Source organism: Oryx dammah, unplaced genomic scaffold (assembly GCF_014754425.2).
Source record: "Oryx dammah isolate SB20612 unplaced genomic scaffold, SCBI_Odam_1.1 HiC_scaffold_10, whole genome shotgun sequence".
NCBI classification, from domain to species: domain Eukaryota; kingdom Metazoa; phylum Chordata; class Mammalia; order Artiodactyla; family Bovidae; genus Oryx; species Oryx dammah.
The window spans coordinates 44,929,335-44,949,114 of record NW_024070194.1 but is presented as its reverse complement, the minus strand read 5'-3'; the positions used below and the strand labels follow the sequence as shown (position 1 = coordinate 44,949,114).

The following is a 19,780-nucleotide window of genomic DNA, read 5'->3' as shown; positions in this document are numbered from 1 at the left end:
CAGTGATGCTGCTCAGGAAGTGGTCGCTGAAATTCATCGCCTTGTTCAGGTAAAAGTTCTGGCCAATGAAAAAATTCACGCACAGTGAACGGCGCCGCATCCCAGCGGAAAGAACGGTCTCCCTGCTCACCGGCCCCTCTCTCTGTTAATGATGGACGGTCAAGCCTGAAGCCTGGCCATGCTGGACATCTCCCTGACCTCACCGTGATGCTTTGTCCATTCTGCTCTTAAACGACGCCTTGGTCTGGCCCCTGTTCTCTCACCAGGAACATGGCAACAGCCTCCAAACGGGTTCCTGCCAGCCCACCTTTCCGCAGCTGCCCCAGCCCCTCTATACAACGTGTATGTAACTGCGCCCTCCCAAGTCTTGGAATTAGGTGGGCCTGACAGGCAGGCTCAGGCTGCAGAGCTTGAATCCTGGTGCTGTCACCTACTATCTTAGGAACCTTGAGCCTCAGTTTACTCATCTGTAAAGTGGAAATATTATGACCAGAACGTAAAATGAGGTTACGTGGATGTCGGTAAAATCAGGATGGGTGGGACGAAGGCCAGACCTGGAATTTTGATCCACCTGGACCACTTGCACAGTGTGGCATCCTGCCCACCCCACCATGGGGCCACCCACTACTTCCTGAGCACAGAACACACAGGCTAAGAAGAAACATAGTGTGAACCTGGGGACACTTCTCCCACTTCTACATGATGGACAACACATTGTAGATACGCATGGTGGCTTCCCAGTTCCCCTAAACCAGTCAGCTACCATCCCAGCTGCTACGCTGGCTGCTAACAACTCATGGCTGACCCCCGTCCCCAGCTGCCCCCAGTAGGTGGGTGCTGACTTGCCCTAGTGGTTATGCCCCTCCCCCCACCTCAACTGGGGACAAAGGTGGTGTAATTCACATGCCAGAGCTCCTGGTGGATCAGGCTAGAGCCCTTGTCATTCAGCCTTCCACCACCCTGAGCCCCCCGAAGCCTACCTCCTGCATCCCTCAGTCCCATTCTCCTGAAGCACATCCCAGCCTAAGTTCTGGTGCAGCCACATAACAGAAATCACAGCATTTAGCACTTTCCTTGGTTTCAGAGCATGTTCACGTGCATTTTCCCATGGGATCCCGCTCCCAGCCTCCCTGTGACTTAGGCTTGGCCTAGGCATCTATCCTGCCAGGTCACACCCACGGGCAAGTTCCCCCTTCTTTTCCTTGCCTTCTTCACTCACCTTCTCAATCCATTCATTGTTCTTTTCGTATACTGTAACTTCTTGTCAAATGAAACTAAAGCTGCCGAATCCGTCAATTAGTGTTGGTCACACACAGGCTCTGTGACAATGTTCCAGTTACCACATAAGAGGGCAGGGCAAGGGATATATGGCCACAAAGTTTGGCTTATTTTTATGGGCAAAGAGGTCAAAGTACATATAGCAAACACTTGTGTCAGCCTTTCACCTAGACTTCAGTGAGTGTAAGTAACCAGAGAACTAAAGGACCAATAGGGTGATAATTCCTGTTCTCATGACATTTTTATGTGCCTGAAAGCTGGATTCTCTGAGGTTTAGCTCAGTTACTTATCTAATTCTATGAAATTGCTAGGCTACAGTTATTGGAAACTCTTCCTTTCTGTCGATTATGTAGAAGCATTTCAATAAGTTATAAGCTACCCTTTTCTAGGTCAGTCAGTTCTCAAATGAATAACTTTTGACAGTTTTACTCACCTTGTTGGAGACTTGAATATAATTCAGCCTGATGCTGACTTCATAGCCATCCTCATGAACAGTAGCAGAGATGAGCTTGTAAAAAAAAGTAAGAGAGAGAATTTGCAACCAGGAGTGTGGGACTCAAGGCCCTGAGGCCAAGAAACTCTGAGATACCAAACTGTACATGTAATCAATTATTTCATTAATGCAAAAGAAAGCAGGAATAGAGAAAAAACACGAAGAAACAGAACACAAAGAGCAAATGGCAGACACAAATGCATACTTACCTATAATTCCATTAATCATAAACAAACTAAATACGCCAATCAAAGAGTCAAGACTGCCAGATTTGGTTAAGAAAGCAAGACTCAAATTTATACTCTCTGCAGGAGACATACTTTAATTAAGTCACATGGCTGCAAGTCATCAACTAGGAAAAGGTAACCTGGGGTGGGGGTGGGGCAGGTCCTTGGCAATCAAGGACCAGATATTCAGGTGAGCTGCTGTCTCTCTAAGTGCCAGAAGGAATTTAGATCAATGGGGCTCAGCAAATGCTTTAAGGATCAGACACTGAATATTTTAGGTTTTGTGGGCCATAGGGTCCTTGCCATTGTAGCACAAAGGCAGCTACAGACAATAAGTAAATGAATGAGTGAGTGCAGCTGTGATCCAATAAAACATGATTTACAAAACTGGTAACAGGCCAGATTCACCCCACGGGTCATAGCCTACAGACCCCTAGACTGGGCCAAAGAATTCACAAACCACCAGAATGGATTATAAAAAGAAATTTAGCAATACTTGACAATGACACAGTTTCAATGTTGGCCTAACCTGGTGGCAGAGGAGTGGGCTGGGCTGACTTTTAAAGGTTCTTCTGACCTCATGACGGAGGAAAAGGTCTTCTCATAGATGTGTCTTTATAATAGCAGTACCCTTGAGATCTGACAGACCTGCTTCAAATCCTGATCCCCTGAGACCCAGAGTGTAGTCCCGGGAAGGTTACCAAGCTCCCTGAGCCAGTTTTCCTGGATGTCAAATAAGGCTTGTTCTGATTATCTACTGCAGCATAAAAACCCCTAAATTTAGTGGCATTCAATAGCCACCATTTTATCATGTTCATGGATTCCAAAGGACATGGCCTGGACAGCTTGTCTTGCTCCATGCCTGAGGTCTTAGCTGGAAGGACTGGAGTGGCAAGAGGTGGCTCCATGCTCAGGGGCCGGGATGACCAGGGTCTCATCAGTCATCTGCCTGGCTCCACATGAGGCAGGACCACGTGGGGGTCCTTCCGCTGGGGCTGCAGACGGAGCCCCCGTGTGCGGCCACTCGGCATGGCTTGGGCTTCTCACAGTGGGGTGGCCAGGCTCCATGGGAGAGTGCTGGTGGTGAGCGTGCCATTACCCAAGCAGGGGAAGGCTTGCATGACCACGCCTCAGGAGGCCCAGGCATCACTTCTGCCATAGTCTGTTAGACAATCACAAGCCCACCCAGATTCAAGGTGAGGGGACGCAGACTCCATCCTCTGAAGGGCAGACTCTCAAAGAATCTGTGGGCACGTTTTCAAAACTGCCACAAGGTGAGGCTACCCACTGTAGGTATGTTGAGAGGACTAGAGGTGGAGGACCTGATGCACGTACTGAGCGCAAATTTCCTGGTAACTCTTATGGCCACAAGGGCGAGTGAAAAGGGATGGGATTTAGTGCCAATGTGGCTATACTACACTAGTCTTTCATTAGAGTCTAACCCTCCATTCCCTTCTTTAGGGGATCTTCCCGACCCAGGGATCGAACCCGGGTCTCTTGCACTGTGCGCAGATTCTTTACCATCTAAGCTACAAGGGAAGTCCCACACACAACCCTACAGTTAGGTATAATGGTTCTGACTCAGAATCCCACAGCCTGTGGCATCCAGAAGCATGAGACGCTCACAATGTACCATCTTCAGTCAGGTGCCCAGACCCTGGGACAAGACTCGGGTGGCAAGTGACTGAGGGAGGCAGAGCTGTGGGGAGGACAGTGAGGAGGCATGGAAAGCAGGGAAGGAGAAGGAAAAAGAGCAAGCCAAGTAAAGTTTCAGGACAGTCATTGGGGGCAACCTCAGCCCGATCCCACGGGACAGTTGGTGTGGAAGTTCCGCTCAGAGTCCACCCACCTTTCCCATCCTGGGTTCTGCAATCAAGGCTCGGAATTCAGGGTTGTTCTGAGCATAAGACCGGAGGTGCGCAGAGATGTGGTCCACCTGCTTTCTCCAGTATCCTGAGGAGGAGAGAAGACCGAGCACACGGATGATTCCTCCGAGGTGAAGGCAGAGAAGGACCAGCACGCCATGTGTTTTCAGAGAGCTGGCTTCACTTGGCCGAACTCTGTGATAGCTTTTACTACTGAACCTCGACTATGTACTGGAGTAAGTTCCGTTTTTTCTGTTCCTGGTTAATTTTTTTTTTTTTTTGCACATGATTAATCATAGAATGGGCTTCCCTGGTGGCTTAGGCGGTAAAAGAATTTGCCTGCAATGCAGGAGAACTAGGTTTGATCCCTGGGTCAGGAAGATACCCTGGAGAAGGGAATGGCTACCCATTCCAGTATTCTTGCTTGGAGAATCCCATGGACAGGGAAGCCTGGAGGGCTACAGTCCATGGGGTTGCAAAGAGTCAGACACGATGGGCAACTAAGAACAATCATAGAATACTACAGAATTCCAGTGGGACATTTTGATTGCCATATCTGGGATCTTTTTATTTTATTTATTTTATTTTTTTGGCTGTGCCGGGAGGCATGGGGAACCTTAGTTTCCCGATCAGGAATCGAACCTGTGGCCCCTGCATTGAGAGTGTGGAGTCTTAGCCACTGGACCACCAGGGAAATCCCAAGGGAGTCTTTTACTCTTTTAAAATTAAGCATATTGAGAAACAACTTATTATTAAAAATACACCTATTTTAAAGGTACAGTCTGAGTCTTGGCAAGTATATACGCCCCGTCAATATGCAGAATGTTTCTGAAAAGCTTCCTTTTGCCTCTTTCCAGTTGGCTTACAATAATTCTAACTCATTGCCACCACTTAAGACTTGAGAGATCTCACATGTGTCTGTTCTCTCATCTGCAGGTGGGTGACACATGGCAGCACCAGGCCTGCCCTTCTGTGTCAGCTCAGCTGCCTGGGCCCAAGGGGCAGCTGCTGCTCTGGATGGGGCAGGGCCCTCCAGCTGGCCACAGCCCCCACAGGAGGGGATGTTAAGGCCTAAGGATAACAGTGAATGATGTGGTAGAAAGCAAGTAAGAGGAGCCTAGAGACAGGAGTTAAACCACAGGCTGGCCATCTTACCAAAGAGAAGCACAGAAATAAACAGCTAAGCAAGACAAGCTCTCTTGAAGTCTGAAAAATATCTCAAACACTGACCTCAAAAACTATCCATGTAAAAAAAAAAAAAAACCTCACATTTAGCTGGATCAATCTGTAGAGCAGTTTGCACCCCTAGAGCATTGTGGAAAGTAATAATGCAATCGGCCAGCAGTATGTGGAACTTAAAGGCTGGCAGTGGTCAGGGAAAGAGACCTTGCCAAAGCCACACAACTCAAATGTCCACTATTGATGAACAAACACAATAGAATATCACTCAGCTATAAAAACAGGATGAAGTATTGAAACATGCTGCATGGACAAACTTGGAAACATTATACGAAGTGAAAGACTGATGCTGAAGCTGAAGCTCTAATACTGTGGCCACCTGATGCCAAGAGCCAACTCATTAGAAAAGACCTTGATGCCGGGAAAGACTAAAGGCAGGAGGAGAAGGGGGCAACAAAGGATGAGACAGTTGGATGGCATCACTGACTCAATGGACATGAGTTTGAGCAAGCTTGGGGAGATGGTGAAGGACAGGGAAGCCTGGCATGCTGCAGTCCATGGGGATGCAAAGAGTTGGACACGACTGAGCGACTGAACAACAACAAAGTGAAAGATGCTGGTCACAAAAGACATCATATGCTTCCATTTATACATCCAAAATAAGCAAATCCATAAAGACTGAAACGGACGAGTGGTGACTACACCCTTGCGGGTGGTGGTGTAGAGGGTGGTGCTTACAGATACGGGGTTTACTTTTGAGGAGATGAAAATGTTCTGGAAAAGGAGAGGAAGAGCGGTGATGGTCGTACAGTACTGCTCATGTACTAAATACTGCCGAATTGTACCCTCTAAAATGGGGAGGATGGTGACATTCATGTCAGGTCAACTTCACCACACTAAAAAGAGCTGATGGCAGACAGCAACAGCGATGCAGACTACCAACATTTGTATCTTAGTATACAAAGTCTTATGCGCTATTTCATTTACAAACTAGATAATGGGGTTAGGGGTCAAAACACGCTAAATGTTTAAGGAAGTGTTATTATTCACTCAGACCAAAATTACTTAGAAACAGAAAAATAAAGGCACTTCCTGTGTATAAAAAATAAATCGCAAGGAAGAAAAGGAAATTCTCTTTCGTTGAGAGTGTGGGTGCCCTGCACAGAAGTGTTTGTCTCACCTCTCCCCGGGCTGACGGCTGTGAGGAGAGGCTTGTGGTCACTCGTCTTCTCCTGTCTCTGCTTCTGGGAAGCCACCTCCAGCTCCTTTTTCGCCAGGAGGGTCCCCGATGGGTAGAACAGGCCGGTGGTCTGTGTGCCCACATCCCTCTTAGGTCCAGCGTCAGGCCTGGGCAGAGGAACGTTTAGGGGCTGCCAGACAGGTCGAGGCTATGTGAGCAAGACAGAAAACATTAAAAAAATTATAACATAAATTAATTCATTTTCCATTTTACTCACAGAAAACAGCCCTAATCAGAAGAAAGAGTAACTCCAAAACACTACTTTGAACTAAAAAAAAAGTTTCCAGGTCTTGCCTCATCTTCCCTGCTTGTTTTGCCCAGCAATGCCCAGCCTGATCTGTGAAGCCAGCCCCACCCCTGGTCACTGACTGTCCTACTGCCTGAGGCCTGGAAGAAATCTGTCCTCTCAACTCTAAATCCAGTGGACCATCGACACTCAGCTACTGGGCACCAGCATTTTCTCTGAGATACTCTCCGTCCTCTGGGCCTGGGGGACTGAAAAGACCCTCATGTAATGTTGTATATGTTGCACACTGCACAAGAGCACTGCATCTAAAGGGGTGATATTCACGTGGTGGATGCTGTATGTTTGCATATTAGGACAATTTTTCTGGTAGATGGAAGAAAATGTCCAACAAAATTAGTAAATTACAATCAATTTCCAACAGATGGCAGTCAAGTGTCTTAAGGAAAAAACGTGTCTCATTTGCACAAACATGCCAGCTGGGTTATTGGCAGTCGTGGTATCTGTGTTTTAATCTGGGTTAAGAAGGCATGGTGGCTCAGACAGTAAAAGAATCTGCCTGCAATGCAGGAGACATGAGAGAAGTCGGGTTCAATCCCTGGGTCAGGAAGATCTCCTGGAGAAGGGCATGACCACCCACTCCAGTATTCTTGCTTGGCAAAGTCCATGGACAGAGAAGCCTGGTGGGCTACAATGGGGTCGCAAAGAGTTGGACATGACTGAAATGACTGACACTTAGGACTCAGACTTAAAAAGGCATGAACTCCCTAAAAATGGATGCAAAGTTGCTGAGTGCATGTGTATTCTCTCTACAAATGACCGATCTTCACAAATTCTTCTGATGAAAGGAAGAATCTAAAGAGGAGAACAGACTTGAAAAGTCTTTCTGTAGTTCAGACAAATCCACAAATGGCTAACATGAAGCTGGTTAGAGATTAAGTCCTTCTTAAAATAGTCTTGGGAGATTTTCCTCAAATATGCTCAGTTATTGTAAGTGGCAAAAACAATTTTATGTACCCCAGTGTAAGTTTTCTAGAATATAAAAGAGCAGGGGGAAATTTCTTGGTGTGCTACATAAGAAATTCAAGAGAAAAAAAATACATTTTATTTCAGGTATTTTAAATCTCCCTAATGACATCTATAGGGGCTTCCCAAGTGGTGCTAGTGGTAAAGAACCCGTCTGCTAATGCAGGAGACATGAGAGATGTGGGTTCAATCCATGGGTCGGGAAGATCCCCTGGAGGAGGGCATGGCAACCCCTTTCATTATTCTTGCCTGGAGAATCCCATGGACAGAGGAGCCTGGAGGGCTACAGTCCACAGGGTCGCCAAGAGTTGGACATGAATGAAGCAACTGAGCACGCATGCAATGACATCTGTTGCCTTGCATATGTGGTTAGGCTTCAACTTAGTGTAGATAAATGCATATCTATGAATATCTGCCTGATATGGATATCTCTTACTAGGATATCTATGAATATCACATCTATTCATATATATATGAGTATCTGTAAATGCCTATCTTTGAATCCCAAAGCAATCAATGTGTTGAAAACATAAACTGGTTGAACTTATTTGTACGCCTAGTTAAAGTCCACGAGAAGGGTCTAAGTGTTTTGGCTCTCGTCCCCTGGGCTGGCTCACAGGGTCGGGCACACAAATTCAGAGTTAAAACCCCGTCCCGGGACCAGGTCTTACTAGCGTGGAGGCCTCACCTCAGCAAACAGGCCAAGTTCTCCAGCAGCTGGAGCCAGGCTGCTCTCCATGTAGGGTCGTGCCAAGGACCTCACATAAAGGCCACAGGAGCCACAGAAGCGAGCAGATGGGTGATTGCTGGCCCCACATTTAAAGCAAACTGAGTAGCAAGTCGGAACGCTAGGCTAGAGGACAGAAAATACTTTCAAATTTTCATGAATATTAGAGACACAGTCTTCCCATACAGCTTACGCCCATCCCATACAACTGCAGCCATCAAAAGAAGAAAGGCTGATGCTCTCTTGACTCTGCAGTTCTACCTTCTAGAATTTATCCTGCAGATGAACAAATACATTAAGAAGTATATTCAAGACCATTCCCTGCAGGATTGTGGATTCAGAGGAAGTAACTGGAAACAGCTTAAATGTCCAGCACCAGGGGATGGCCTGAACCTAGCACAGTACACAAAGACAGTGTAATGTTATGAACTCATGGAGAAAATGAGAAGGTTACTAACAGGATAAACTGCCAGGTGCAAAGCACCGGGTCAGTGTTCATATTAAACTACCGTTAATTAGTCATGCCTCCAATGGCTGAAAGCAGAAAGAAGTGGTGACTTCTTGGGTAGGAGCCAAGGGACCAGGATGAGGAGAGACTAGCCCTTCACAAGAAACCTCCTATACTATTTACATGAGACACTCCCACAAATAATTCTGAGTGTTTTATTAAAAAGGTAAGTAGATAATTCATAGAAAAACACCAAGAGTCAATACACGAGTGAAAAGGTTTAACCTCAAAGAAATGCAAATGAAAATAGCAATGAGAGACAGTCTCAGTTTGAAAGAACTAATGGTCTCTGTCTCCAGATTCTTAAGTAAGCAGGTTGTTGTTGTTGAGTTGCTAAGTCGTGCTGACTCTTTTGTGACCCTTTAGACTGTAGCCTCCCAGGCTTCTCTGTCCATGGGACTTCCCAGGCAAGAATACTGGAGTGGGTCGTCATTTCCTTCTCCAGCGGATCTTCCTGACCCAGGGATCAAACCCACATCTCCTGCTTGACAGGCAGATTCTTTACCACTGAGCCACCAGGGAAGCCCAACTAACCAGGGGCTGAGACCCAAGTCCTAAGAAGTGATTTCTGCCTGGGTATGGAGGAGGAGGCACCTGGCCTGGAGTGGCTCTGAGGCACAAAGAAGCTGTTTTAAACACCCCCACAATGGCTCCACACCAATCACCAGGCAAGCGTCCTCTGCTCACTCGTGGACAGGTGGACATGGACCCACAGAGGCAGGTCTACACAGTGTCCTCCTAAATTCAGAAGGGAAGAGAGCCCTGAACCACTGCAAACCCTGGAAATAAGGTATTTCTGCTCAAGTAAAACTACGATAGCCTCACCAATGAATAAATTAGAACAAAGAGCACACGCACATTCCTTTATGGAAAGTCAATGAGAAGAGAACAACCCCTCAAAACAGTCAGAGAGCTGTATTTTGCAACGGCTTCAAGGAAGCAGGAATTTTCTTCTAAACTGGCTGGAAAATGATGACTTCTTTGTGGGATTATTAGGCCAGGGCAAGTCACCTGGAAGTCATCATTTCATACACGTGAATAGATCATCTACACAGAACCTCATCACTGGACTTGAATTGTACTTCAATTCCTTCATTTTAAACACTCAAGATAAGCTGGCGGGAAACTCAAGCAATGCTGCCCACCACTTGCTAAACTTCAAAAAAGAACAGGCACACAGTGGAACTGAGTCTTTCTTGGATTAAAGCCTCACTTCACTGAAGTGCTGAAAATGCACTTATTTTTGCTTAAAATAACACAGTCGTTGCCAGCACTTGTGCTTTTCAGCTTGCTTTCCTAGGACAAGAAATTTGGAATTTGGCAACGTAGTACAAAACCAGTACATATACATTTTGCTTAATGATAGGCTATAATCTAAGGGAATCTGAAGTGTTTTACTGAAATAAAGCTTAAAATTTTTCTCAAAGAAATTAATTTTAAACAAAAACCAAAACAGACATGCCTGCCTGTGAGTGACACATGAATGACTCCTGGCCATTGGGGCCCCACCGGCTGCGCCAGCTTCCACACAAAGCCACTAAATGAAATTCTAAGAAACTGCCGACTTGATGGAATCCTCCTGAAGACTGTGAAGACAGTTGTGTGCTGGTGAGCGTGCAGTGTCCTCTCCACACACAGAAATGCTGCTTTCAGTGTACCAAGAGTCACTTGTGGTCTCTCCCCTCTCCTCCCCAACAAACTTCCTCCCTCATCTCTGCAGACTATATTTCTCATCATCAACAATGAACGTTTATCGACCACTGAGATACAGGACAGGTGTGTGCGGTCAACCCACCTCTTGTGGCGAGGATGGCAGGGTCCCCTCGCAGGAGACGCAGTATCTCAGCTGAGCCGGGTTCCCGGTGCCGCAGTCGCGGCAGATCACTCTCTCCTTGAAAACAGGGAAAGAGACCTCTGTGTTTCCACGGTGCTTCTCTAATCTCTTCAGAGAAACACGTTCATTTTTCCTCCCATTCATCTGAGTAGTGTAGTAATGCCAGGACAAAAAGGGTGTTAATAATGTGGAATAATATGAAAGGCATCTACCACCGTGAAGCAGTCAGATATCCTGATGATTTCAACATCTAAAACTTATCTTTTGATTAACTTACATGGAACACAAGTTTGAATACACACACACACACCATGCAAAAAAGGAAGCCATATGCTGTGTTAATTTAAAGTGGCATCTGTAGGTTGGTTCAAGTTTTAGGTTATATTTCAAGGCATGACACTTTGAAAGCCAGGATTGAGAAGTTTCATATCTACTTAATCATGCTTTTTTTTTTTTTAATCCCTTTCTCTTATTCAGTACTTTAAGTCCAAAAATCAAAGTACTTCCCTCCTCCACAAGAAAAGAAAATAAATGTGTTGCTATGAGAAAACAGCTGTGCAAAGAAATCACCAAGCAGTCTTTCCAGTCCATTAGCCTGGAGACCCTATACGAACTAACACCAGACCCTGAAACTGGATTGGTTTAGAAATTATTACAACAGAAATAGTGCCTGGCAAATGAACACAGTTTTAAAAGAAGCAGACCCTGAAATGAAAAACAAAAAGCCTGAAAAAGAGTATTCATCTGGCCTTAGGAAGGCAAACTGACTTTTTCACATTGCTTCTGTGCGAGTTGTTTTTTTTTTTTTTCAGTGTTGAAACTGTACTCCTGGGTAGGCTCTCCATCTCTGGCTTCAACAATAGACAGGAAGACCCAAGACAAGCAAAAGATTGTATGTTTACAAGTAATCTAGTTCTATATGAATTTGGATTTGCTCTGTAGTTTCTCACTTAGAATTGGAAAAGTGAAAAGACTGTCTTAGAAAATGAGTGGTAAGTTCAATCTTCTGAGTCAGGAAGCTGGAGATAAGTTGTAATACACACACACACACACACACACACACACACAAACAAACAAGAAAACAGAAAAGATGGTTAACATAGCCTAGGTAGTGCGGCCATGCCCCACAGCAAGTGGTGTCTTAGTTCTCCGACCAGGGAGTGAACCTGTGGCCCCTGCAATGGAAGCTCAGAGTCTTAACAGCTGGACCACCAGGGAAGTCCCTGAGGTGTTACAGTTCTCACTGTACATTAAGGGCACTTAATAAGGGCACTTCCCTTATTCCTGAAATTTTTTGTTCTTTTATCCCCAAAGTTATCTATATTAAACCTATTTCATCCTGTAGTGAACTTTACTTGAGGTCAAGTAAAAAGGAGGTGAGTGGGACCGTAAATTCAAAAATGCAGAGAAGATATGGTTGTAGGTTCAGTGATTCTACCCTCAAAATGTTCCTGGCATGATGCCATTTGTCTAACAAGATGTTTTTGAAGTTCGACATGATACTTCACTTTTTCACCCTTGTGACAGCTTGTAATCCTCCTTTTCTAGGTGATAGAGACCCATAATCAAACAAAGCAAACAGAAACACCAAGTGACTTTAGGACAAGATTACAAGTCAACATGAATGACAATGTTCAATTTAAAAATATACGGAGTAAAAACCTGTGTGAGCTGCAGTGCAATTTGTCCTCCAAACCCATGTCTGGAGAAACACATTTCTATGGATCTTTCCTGATGTTTAGATCCTGTTGGCAAGTTCAACTCTTGGGCGGATGCCCTTCCAAAAACAAGAGTGGGTTTTGTTCATGGGTATTAGCTCATCAACTGTTAGTCAATGTCATCAGCTGAAGAAAGACGTTTAACTGCTCAAACATTGATTTCTATGGATTTCACTCACACTGTCAGACTCACGTTTAATTACCTTCAGGCGGAAGCTGGCCTGTGGCTGCAGCTGTGGTGCCAGGGGAGCTTCACAGACCACACAGATGGGTGTGTTCAGGGGCACCACGTTCTCACACTCTGTGCACAAGCCCATCTGCATGAAGAAGGAGGCCAGGTTGGTCTTCAGATGCAAAACGTGAAGGCACAAATTGATCTTAGAATATAAGGTTTAATTTACTTTTGTAAAAAATTTCTTTTAAATAATTGCCATTTTTACTCATTTATTAAGGTAAAAAGGTATCTATTGTAGAAAAGAGAGATGTAAAGAAAACAAAAATAAATAAATAGCTTACAGTGGAGTAAGGAAATGGACAAATCTTTTCTATAATACATTAAAAGGCAATTATAAAGTTGGATAAAACTGTTAAAAAAAAAAAACCATTTCAGATTCTGAAAGCCAACCAAAGACAGAGGGTGAACTGAAAAGCAATGAACCTCGGGTGAGGACCCCACATGTCTGCTGGGTCTTGCTTGGGCTGTTCCTTGTCCTCCTCCAACTCCGTCAGAGCAGGGTGGGCTGTGAACACCAGCAGCTTTGTGGCTGCTGGCGGCCAGGGCTCACAGGATCTGGAGCTCAGTCAAGATGACGCGCTCAGTGGCCAGCCAACAGGGAGGACCGTGGCTGCACCAACCTGAGATCATGGTCCTGTTTTGAGCGACTGATGAACCAGCAAGTAATCAGGGACTTAACAGGGAGTTCTAGAAGGAGGGAAATTTCTGTGTATTGCTAGATTTAAGTTAAACTATTCTGAAACAGACTGTGAGAAGTTAAGGAGTCTGCTGTATTCCCTAGAGCTCTATTTAGTAAGTAAGTGTTAGTCGTTCAGTCGTGCCCGACTCTTTGTGACCCCATAGACTGCAGCCCACCAGGCTCTATTAGAAAATAACTTAAAAAACTCAACTTTTAAAAATAGCAAAAAAAAAAAAAATTTTCAACACAGGAAACATAGGAATTAAAAAGGTGGTGGTGAATCCTGAGAAGAGTCTCCCTTCAAGGCCACTGCCCCAGGTGAGGTATTATATACTTCAAGGAAAGGAGGGCCAGCCTCCTCAGGAGGGCCAGCTTGTCCACCAGCATGGAGCTCAGAGAAATTCAGGAAATCAAGGTCATGCATTTCAATCTGGGTCCAAGCCAGCACCTTCATTCCAAGTCTCAGGATCCTTTCTGTCCCACTGCAATCCCCAACTTTCACAAACAAATGTGTTGATAAGGTGAATCAGTTGATGCTGTAACTCATCAACAAATACAACTCAATTCTGTGTATGCTTTCAGCAGGACGATGCAGAGTGGCTCTGGAGCTGAGAGGAACCCCTCTGCACGTCTCCAACGAGACCCTGAGTGTCTTAGGTCTGGGACCCTAGGAGCAGGATCCACCCCTTTAAGTCCCTGAAGCCCAGCTGAGAGCAAGACATGGTAAGAACTCAATAGTTCAGATTACGAAGCTGTTTATACATTAGGGCATGTTAATAAATGTCATTTACAGGCAGTATAGATGTTCAAAAGCTCATCATTTTGAATATTTATAATCCCTGATAACCTTTTCTCCCTGTAACAACAAAGAAAGTTTTGAAGAATTTGTTTTCAGACCAGTAAAAAAACAACTTTGACACTGCACCAACAAATATGTAAGCAGGGAAAATTCAAACCAATGAGACCTGTTCATATTTTATTTGCTATACCACCTTCTTTAAGGAGTTCAAAATATATCATGGGAGTAGAGTAAATTAAATTAACTTCTACAGCATCTCCCTTTAGTACCTAGCCTCTTGCTTGAAGGTGTAACTCAATTCTAAAACTCTGGACTTTGAATTCACTGAATAATGACTTTTTCCCAGTGACTATCTTTTTATTTTTGGTGGATACTACCAAATGCTTAAATTTATTTTCAACTGTAGGATAATGGCTTTACAATATTGTATTGGTTTCTGCCATACATCAACATGAATTGGTACCAGGTATACTTATGCCCCCTCCATCCTGAACCTCCTTCCCACCTCCCACCCTGTGACTATCCTTTTTAAATGGTCATTTTTCAGTAAACTTCCCAGATCCTTCTGCATCATTTTGTAAACCTGAATCCAAAAGAACCCCAAAGTATCAAGTGCATAAGAGATAAACACATTTAGGTAAAGGTTTTGATTTTTAGTAAGTCAAGTATGTTTTCTAACTAACTACAAACCTTTTTTTTTTTTTTTTTTTGGCTGAGCTGTGCAGCTTGCAAGATCTTAGTTTCCTGACCAGGCATCAAATCTGGGCCATGGAGGTAAAAGCACCCGGTCCCAACCACTGGACTTCCAGGGAATTCCCTAACTTACTACACACTTAGTGGTAGGATAATATCAGTTATTATCTATGGTCAGCTAAAACTTTTAAATGTAGACATACTGATCGATCTATAGCTGATATAAACAGCTTCTTTGGACAGAATGGTGTATTTTACAGATATACAGACCTGTAATTAGTACTTGTGGTCATTTATTTGTAGAATATATTTCCATATTGTCTCCTGGTTATGAACAGAAATATCATATGAGTAGGAAACATGTATTTATCCATAAGTGAACCACTGAAATCAAAAGATGTCAGTCTTTTTCTGAGCCTATGCTTCTTCGAGGCTACACAAAAGGAATGGCACTGCAAATGTGTTTCTGATTCCTAAATAGGAATCTGAATAGAACAAGAATCATTTGCCAATAATTTTTTCGACAACTATCTGTGGTTCCTGTGTGCCCGGTGCTATGCTGCTGCAAATACAGACCAGATCGACCAGTGGAAGAAGCTTCAAGGATTCTGCTACTCACCTGAGCTCCTTCTGGGGGCGGCAGACGGCAGCCGAAGATGGGAGGCACAGAGGAGCCACATTCCAGACAGTAACGAGCAAAGGGGTCCGACGGGCGGGCCACCAGGCAGCGGGCACACCTACGACACAAGAGGCCCCTGAGCGGCCCTGTGCTGAGCAGCGCACGACATCGACAAGCATTTGAACATTCTTAAAAAACAAAACAGGAAGCAGAAGGCTCTCAAAGGCAGTGGAACAAGTTTAAGACGGAAGGTGCTTCTCTAAGCAATTTTATCACAAAGTCCCACACGGCTGGGACCATGGTGCCCTTCACCTGGAGGCCAGGTGCCTCTTGCTTCTGGGTAGAGCAGCAGTTTGATCAGCAGCCTCAACCCCACTTCGAAGTGGGGCCCTGGCTCCTCCTGGCACCTGGGCTTTGATGTGTGTGAGGGTGAGCCCTGCGAATTCCAGTAATGTCCATGGTGCACTTTTCTGACTCTGACCTGGCTCTGGAGAGTCCTGTCAGGTAAGCCCTGCCTGCACCTTCACTCACCTGCGTGGAGTCCGAGGTTCTGCCCCAACACCGTCTGCCCACTCCTAGGCGGCTGCGTCGTCCTTCAGCCCTCACCCGCCTACCTGGCTGTGAAAGGATTCCTGGACCTGGTTCCCTTGTCAGTCAGCCTGTTGCCTCCAAACATTTCCAGGCAGGTCGGGGCCCCGACCCTGTGACCTAGCTGAGCCGCGCAGCATCTACGATATCTGCATACTGTGCACTGGGTTGTTTGGTTGCCTGCACCAGTCTCTACCGGGGCCTCTCAACAGTCAGCAGCCTTTGTAGCTGTGTTCACTTGGGGAAAGGATGGTCTTTTCAGCAATGGCGCTGGGCAAACCGGGTTCCGTTTGGGATGACGCATAAGTTCTGGAAACGGGATGGTGCTGACGGTGGCCCAACACTGTGAATGTCCTTAACGTCATTGAATTGTATACTTAGAAATTGTTAAAATGGTAAATTTTACTGTATTTTTACCACAGTAGAAGTATAAAGGACTATAAAAAATTGATATTGAATAAAAGTAATAATGTATTATGAAGTTCATAATACTTGTAGGAGTAAAATAAATGATCATGCTAGCACAAAGGCTGCAATTATCCAGTTACTGGAAGTTCTTAGACTATATATGAAGTGGTCTAACATCACTTGAAGACAGACTGTAAGTTAAAAATATGTAGTATAAACCCTAAGGCAACCACTAAAAGAAAACTTATAGCTAATAAGCCAACAAAGGATACAAAATAAAATGAAATCATAAAACATACCCAATTAATCCAAAAGCAAGCCAAAAAAGGGGGGGCAACAAAGAATAGGTAAGACAAACAGAAAACAAATAGCATGACAGCTGACTGAAATTCGAACGTATCAATAATCAGAATAAATATAAATACGCTCAGCACCACATGCAGAGATTCTTCTATTTACTAAATGCAAGACCTAACTACATGCTGTTTAAAAGAAACCTTCTTTAACTGGAGAAACACAAATAGGTTAAAAAGAAAAGGATGAAAAAAAGATGCACCATGCAAATACTAATCAAAAGAATGCAGTAATGCTGATTTAATACCAGACAAATATGATTTCTATGCGAAGACTATTACCAGGGTTAATAAAAGGTTATTTCACAGGAGGAGGGATAAACTGGGAGATTGAGATTGATGTATATGCACTACTATATTTAAAAAGAGATAACTAATAAAAACCTATTAGACAGCACAGGGAACTCTACTCAATACTCTGTAATGACCTATATGGGAACAGAATCTGAAAAAGTGTGGATACATATATGTGTATAGCTGATTCGCCTTGCTGTACACCTGAAAGTAACACAATGCTGTAGATCAACCATACTCCAATAAAATTTTTTTTAAAAAAAGCTTATTTTGTAAGGATAAAGGGGTCAATTCAGCAATAGAACATAGGAATCCAAAAGGCTTATATATTGAACAACAGAGCTTCAAAGTACATGAAACAAAGAACTGAAAGCAATACAAGGACAAGTAGACAAACTCATAATTACAGTCATAGATTTCAGTATAATTTCCTCAATAACTGATAAAACCACAGACAAAACCAATAAAGACAGAGGAGACACTACAGCACCGTATTAGTTTCAAGTGTACAACATAACAATCAATAATTGTGGATACTGCAAAACGATCACCACAGTGTTAGCACCGATCACCACACAGTTACAGAATTTTTTTCCTTATGTTGAGAACTTCTTACACTTACTCTCTTAGCAACTTTCAGTATGCAGTATAGTGTCATTAACTATCTTCACCACTTACATCCCCAGGACTTATTCATTTTACGAGTGAAAGTTTGTATCTTTTGACCACCTTTATCCAGGTCACCCACTCTACCAATCCCAAGGGAAATGCAAATTAAAACAATTACCCCCACCTTACCAGAATGGCCAAAAATAAAAATAACAATGTTGGTAAAGATGTAGGGAAACTGGAGCTCCCATCCATCATATACTACTGGTGGGAGTGCAAAATGGTACAGCCTCTTAGGAAAACATATGGACAGTTTTCTTAAAAAGTTAAACATATGCCTACTATATGAGCCAGCCACCCCACTCCTAGTTAGTTAGCTAAGGGGAATTAAAGTATATATGCACAGGATGACATGTATACAAATGTTCTTAGCAGCTTTTTCTGTGACAGCCAAAACCTAAAAACAATCTAGAGGTACATCCAATAGGAAACAGGATAAACAAACTATGATGTATCCATACGATGGAACACTACTCAGCATTAAAAAGAAACGTCCAATGCATGCATACAACATGGGTGAGCCTCCAAGTGGAGTGAAAGAAGCCTGGCCAAGGAGCAAATACTGAATTGTTCCATATATATATATATATATGGGATCAAATGCAAGCTAAGCTACAATGACAACAAGCAGACCAACAGGTGCCTGGGAATGGGGCAGGTCACAGGGGAAGATTTTAAAAGGGTGCAAAGCAAGAAACTCTTGGAGGTGGTGGATTTTTCATTTTCTTGATTGGGATGATAGTTTTGAGATTATATGTATATATCAATTGTACTCTTTAAGTGCCGTTTATTGTATGTCATTTGTGCCCTTAGATTTTGTAAAAATTTAATTAAAAAAACAAAACAGTTGGGGAAAATACCATTGCTATGCCCCATCTTCAAATTATTTTTGACCATGTTGTGTCTCAGCAGTACTTAGACAGTAGAGAGAAAGCAATACATACTTGAGAAAGTCCGTCTCCCTGTGAATCCTCATGATCTCTGTGCTTGTCAAGCTCTTCTGGCCAGTTATGTGTGCAAACCCAGGGAACTGAAATGAATAACATATATAAAATCACAGTGAAATTCTGGCCAGTTATTTGTGCAAACCCAGGGAACTGAAAAGAAGAACATATATAAAATCATGGCAAAATTCTAACCAGTTATATGTGCAAACCCAGGGAACTAAAATGAAGAACATATATAAAATCATGGTAAAAGCTCTGGTAAGGTAAATTACATAGAGCTCATCTCAGTGCTTTGTCCCACCATATGCAGCAGCCATCATTTTTCCCACCATGCTCCAGCCACACCAGCCTCCCGGTGATCCTCACTTAGCTGAACTTGAAGTTACTCGACAAAGATCTTTGCAGGGCTGGTTTTTGTTCATCTTGAAGGTTCAATTAAAATGTCACCTTTTTGAGGGGGCCTTCTCTTATCCCCCTGAATCAGGACACTGTTCTTCCTACCTGGTCATTCTCTATCCCAGGGGTTCTCAAGTTTGGGTGTTTATCAGCAGAAAGGCCAATTGGAACAGAGGATGGGCCCACCCTGAAGACCCTGAGGCCGCAGGTCAGGGGGGGCAGTGGGGGTGCCTGGGTGTCTGCATCTCTGATGAGCCTCCAGGTGATGCTGATGCTCCTGGTCTGGGGACCACAATTGGAAACCATGGCTCTATCCCATTACCCAGGTCTATCTTTTTCATGACAAATCACTATTCTCAATTATTTTTCCATTATTCACACGTTTACATCTGCCTGCTCCCATCCCCAACAAAATGTGAGCACCATGAGTACAGGGGCCTTTTTTGTCCAACTAGGTATCTCGGCTCTGGGACAGGGCCTGACCCAGGGTGAAAAGGCAGGGACATTTTCTTAAAGTATGTTGCAGGAAGCATTAAAAACACAGTAGATCTTTAGCACCCAAAAGAGTTTCCTTAGCAGTTACCTGGGGCTGCTGAGGGGCTGGTCTAGAGCCCAATTCATCACGGAAAGTTGGGGCTTCCCGCGGACTCTCTGAGAAGCGAAGGTCTTTCAATGTTTTAGGGTCACTTCTTTCACCCATGTCTACAATTACATTAAAAGCATCATTCTGTGAATATCTGAAATCATAGGTGCTTTCATGC

The 19,780-nt window shown here is 44.0% G+C and overlaps 1 protein-coding gene across 1 annotated transcript in view; it reads right to left on the bottom strand.

Moving 5' to 3' along the window:
• The window catches only part of DZANK1 (double zinc ribbon and ankyrin repeat domains 1), a 55,226-nt gene that overhangs the window by 19,333 nt on the left and 16,113 nt on the right, over positions 1–19,780 (bottom strand). Inside the window, exons 6-14 of the mRNA XM_040247991.1 lie at positions 19,603–19,721; positions 18,621–18,706; positions 15,365–15,482; positions 12,543–12,656; positions 10,583–10,678; positions 8,241–8,405; positions 6,223–6,430; positions 3,848–3,951; positions 1,712–1,786 (exon numbers count right to left, since the gene is read on the bottom strand). Of these exons, the coding sequence (XP_040103925.1) occupies positions 1,712–1,786; positions 3,848–3,951; positions 6,223–6,430; positions 8,241–8,405; positions 10,583–10,678; positions 12,543–12,656; positions 15,365–15,482; positions 18,621–18,706; positions 19,603–19,721 (1,085 nt within the window). The remainder of the gene's footprint in view (positions 1–1,711; positions 1,787–3,847; positions 3,952–6,222; positions 6,431–8,240; positions 8,406–10,582; positions 10,679–12,542; positions 12,657–15,364; positions 15,483–18,620; positions 18,707–19,602; positions 19,722–19,780) is intronic.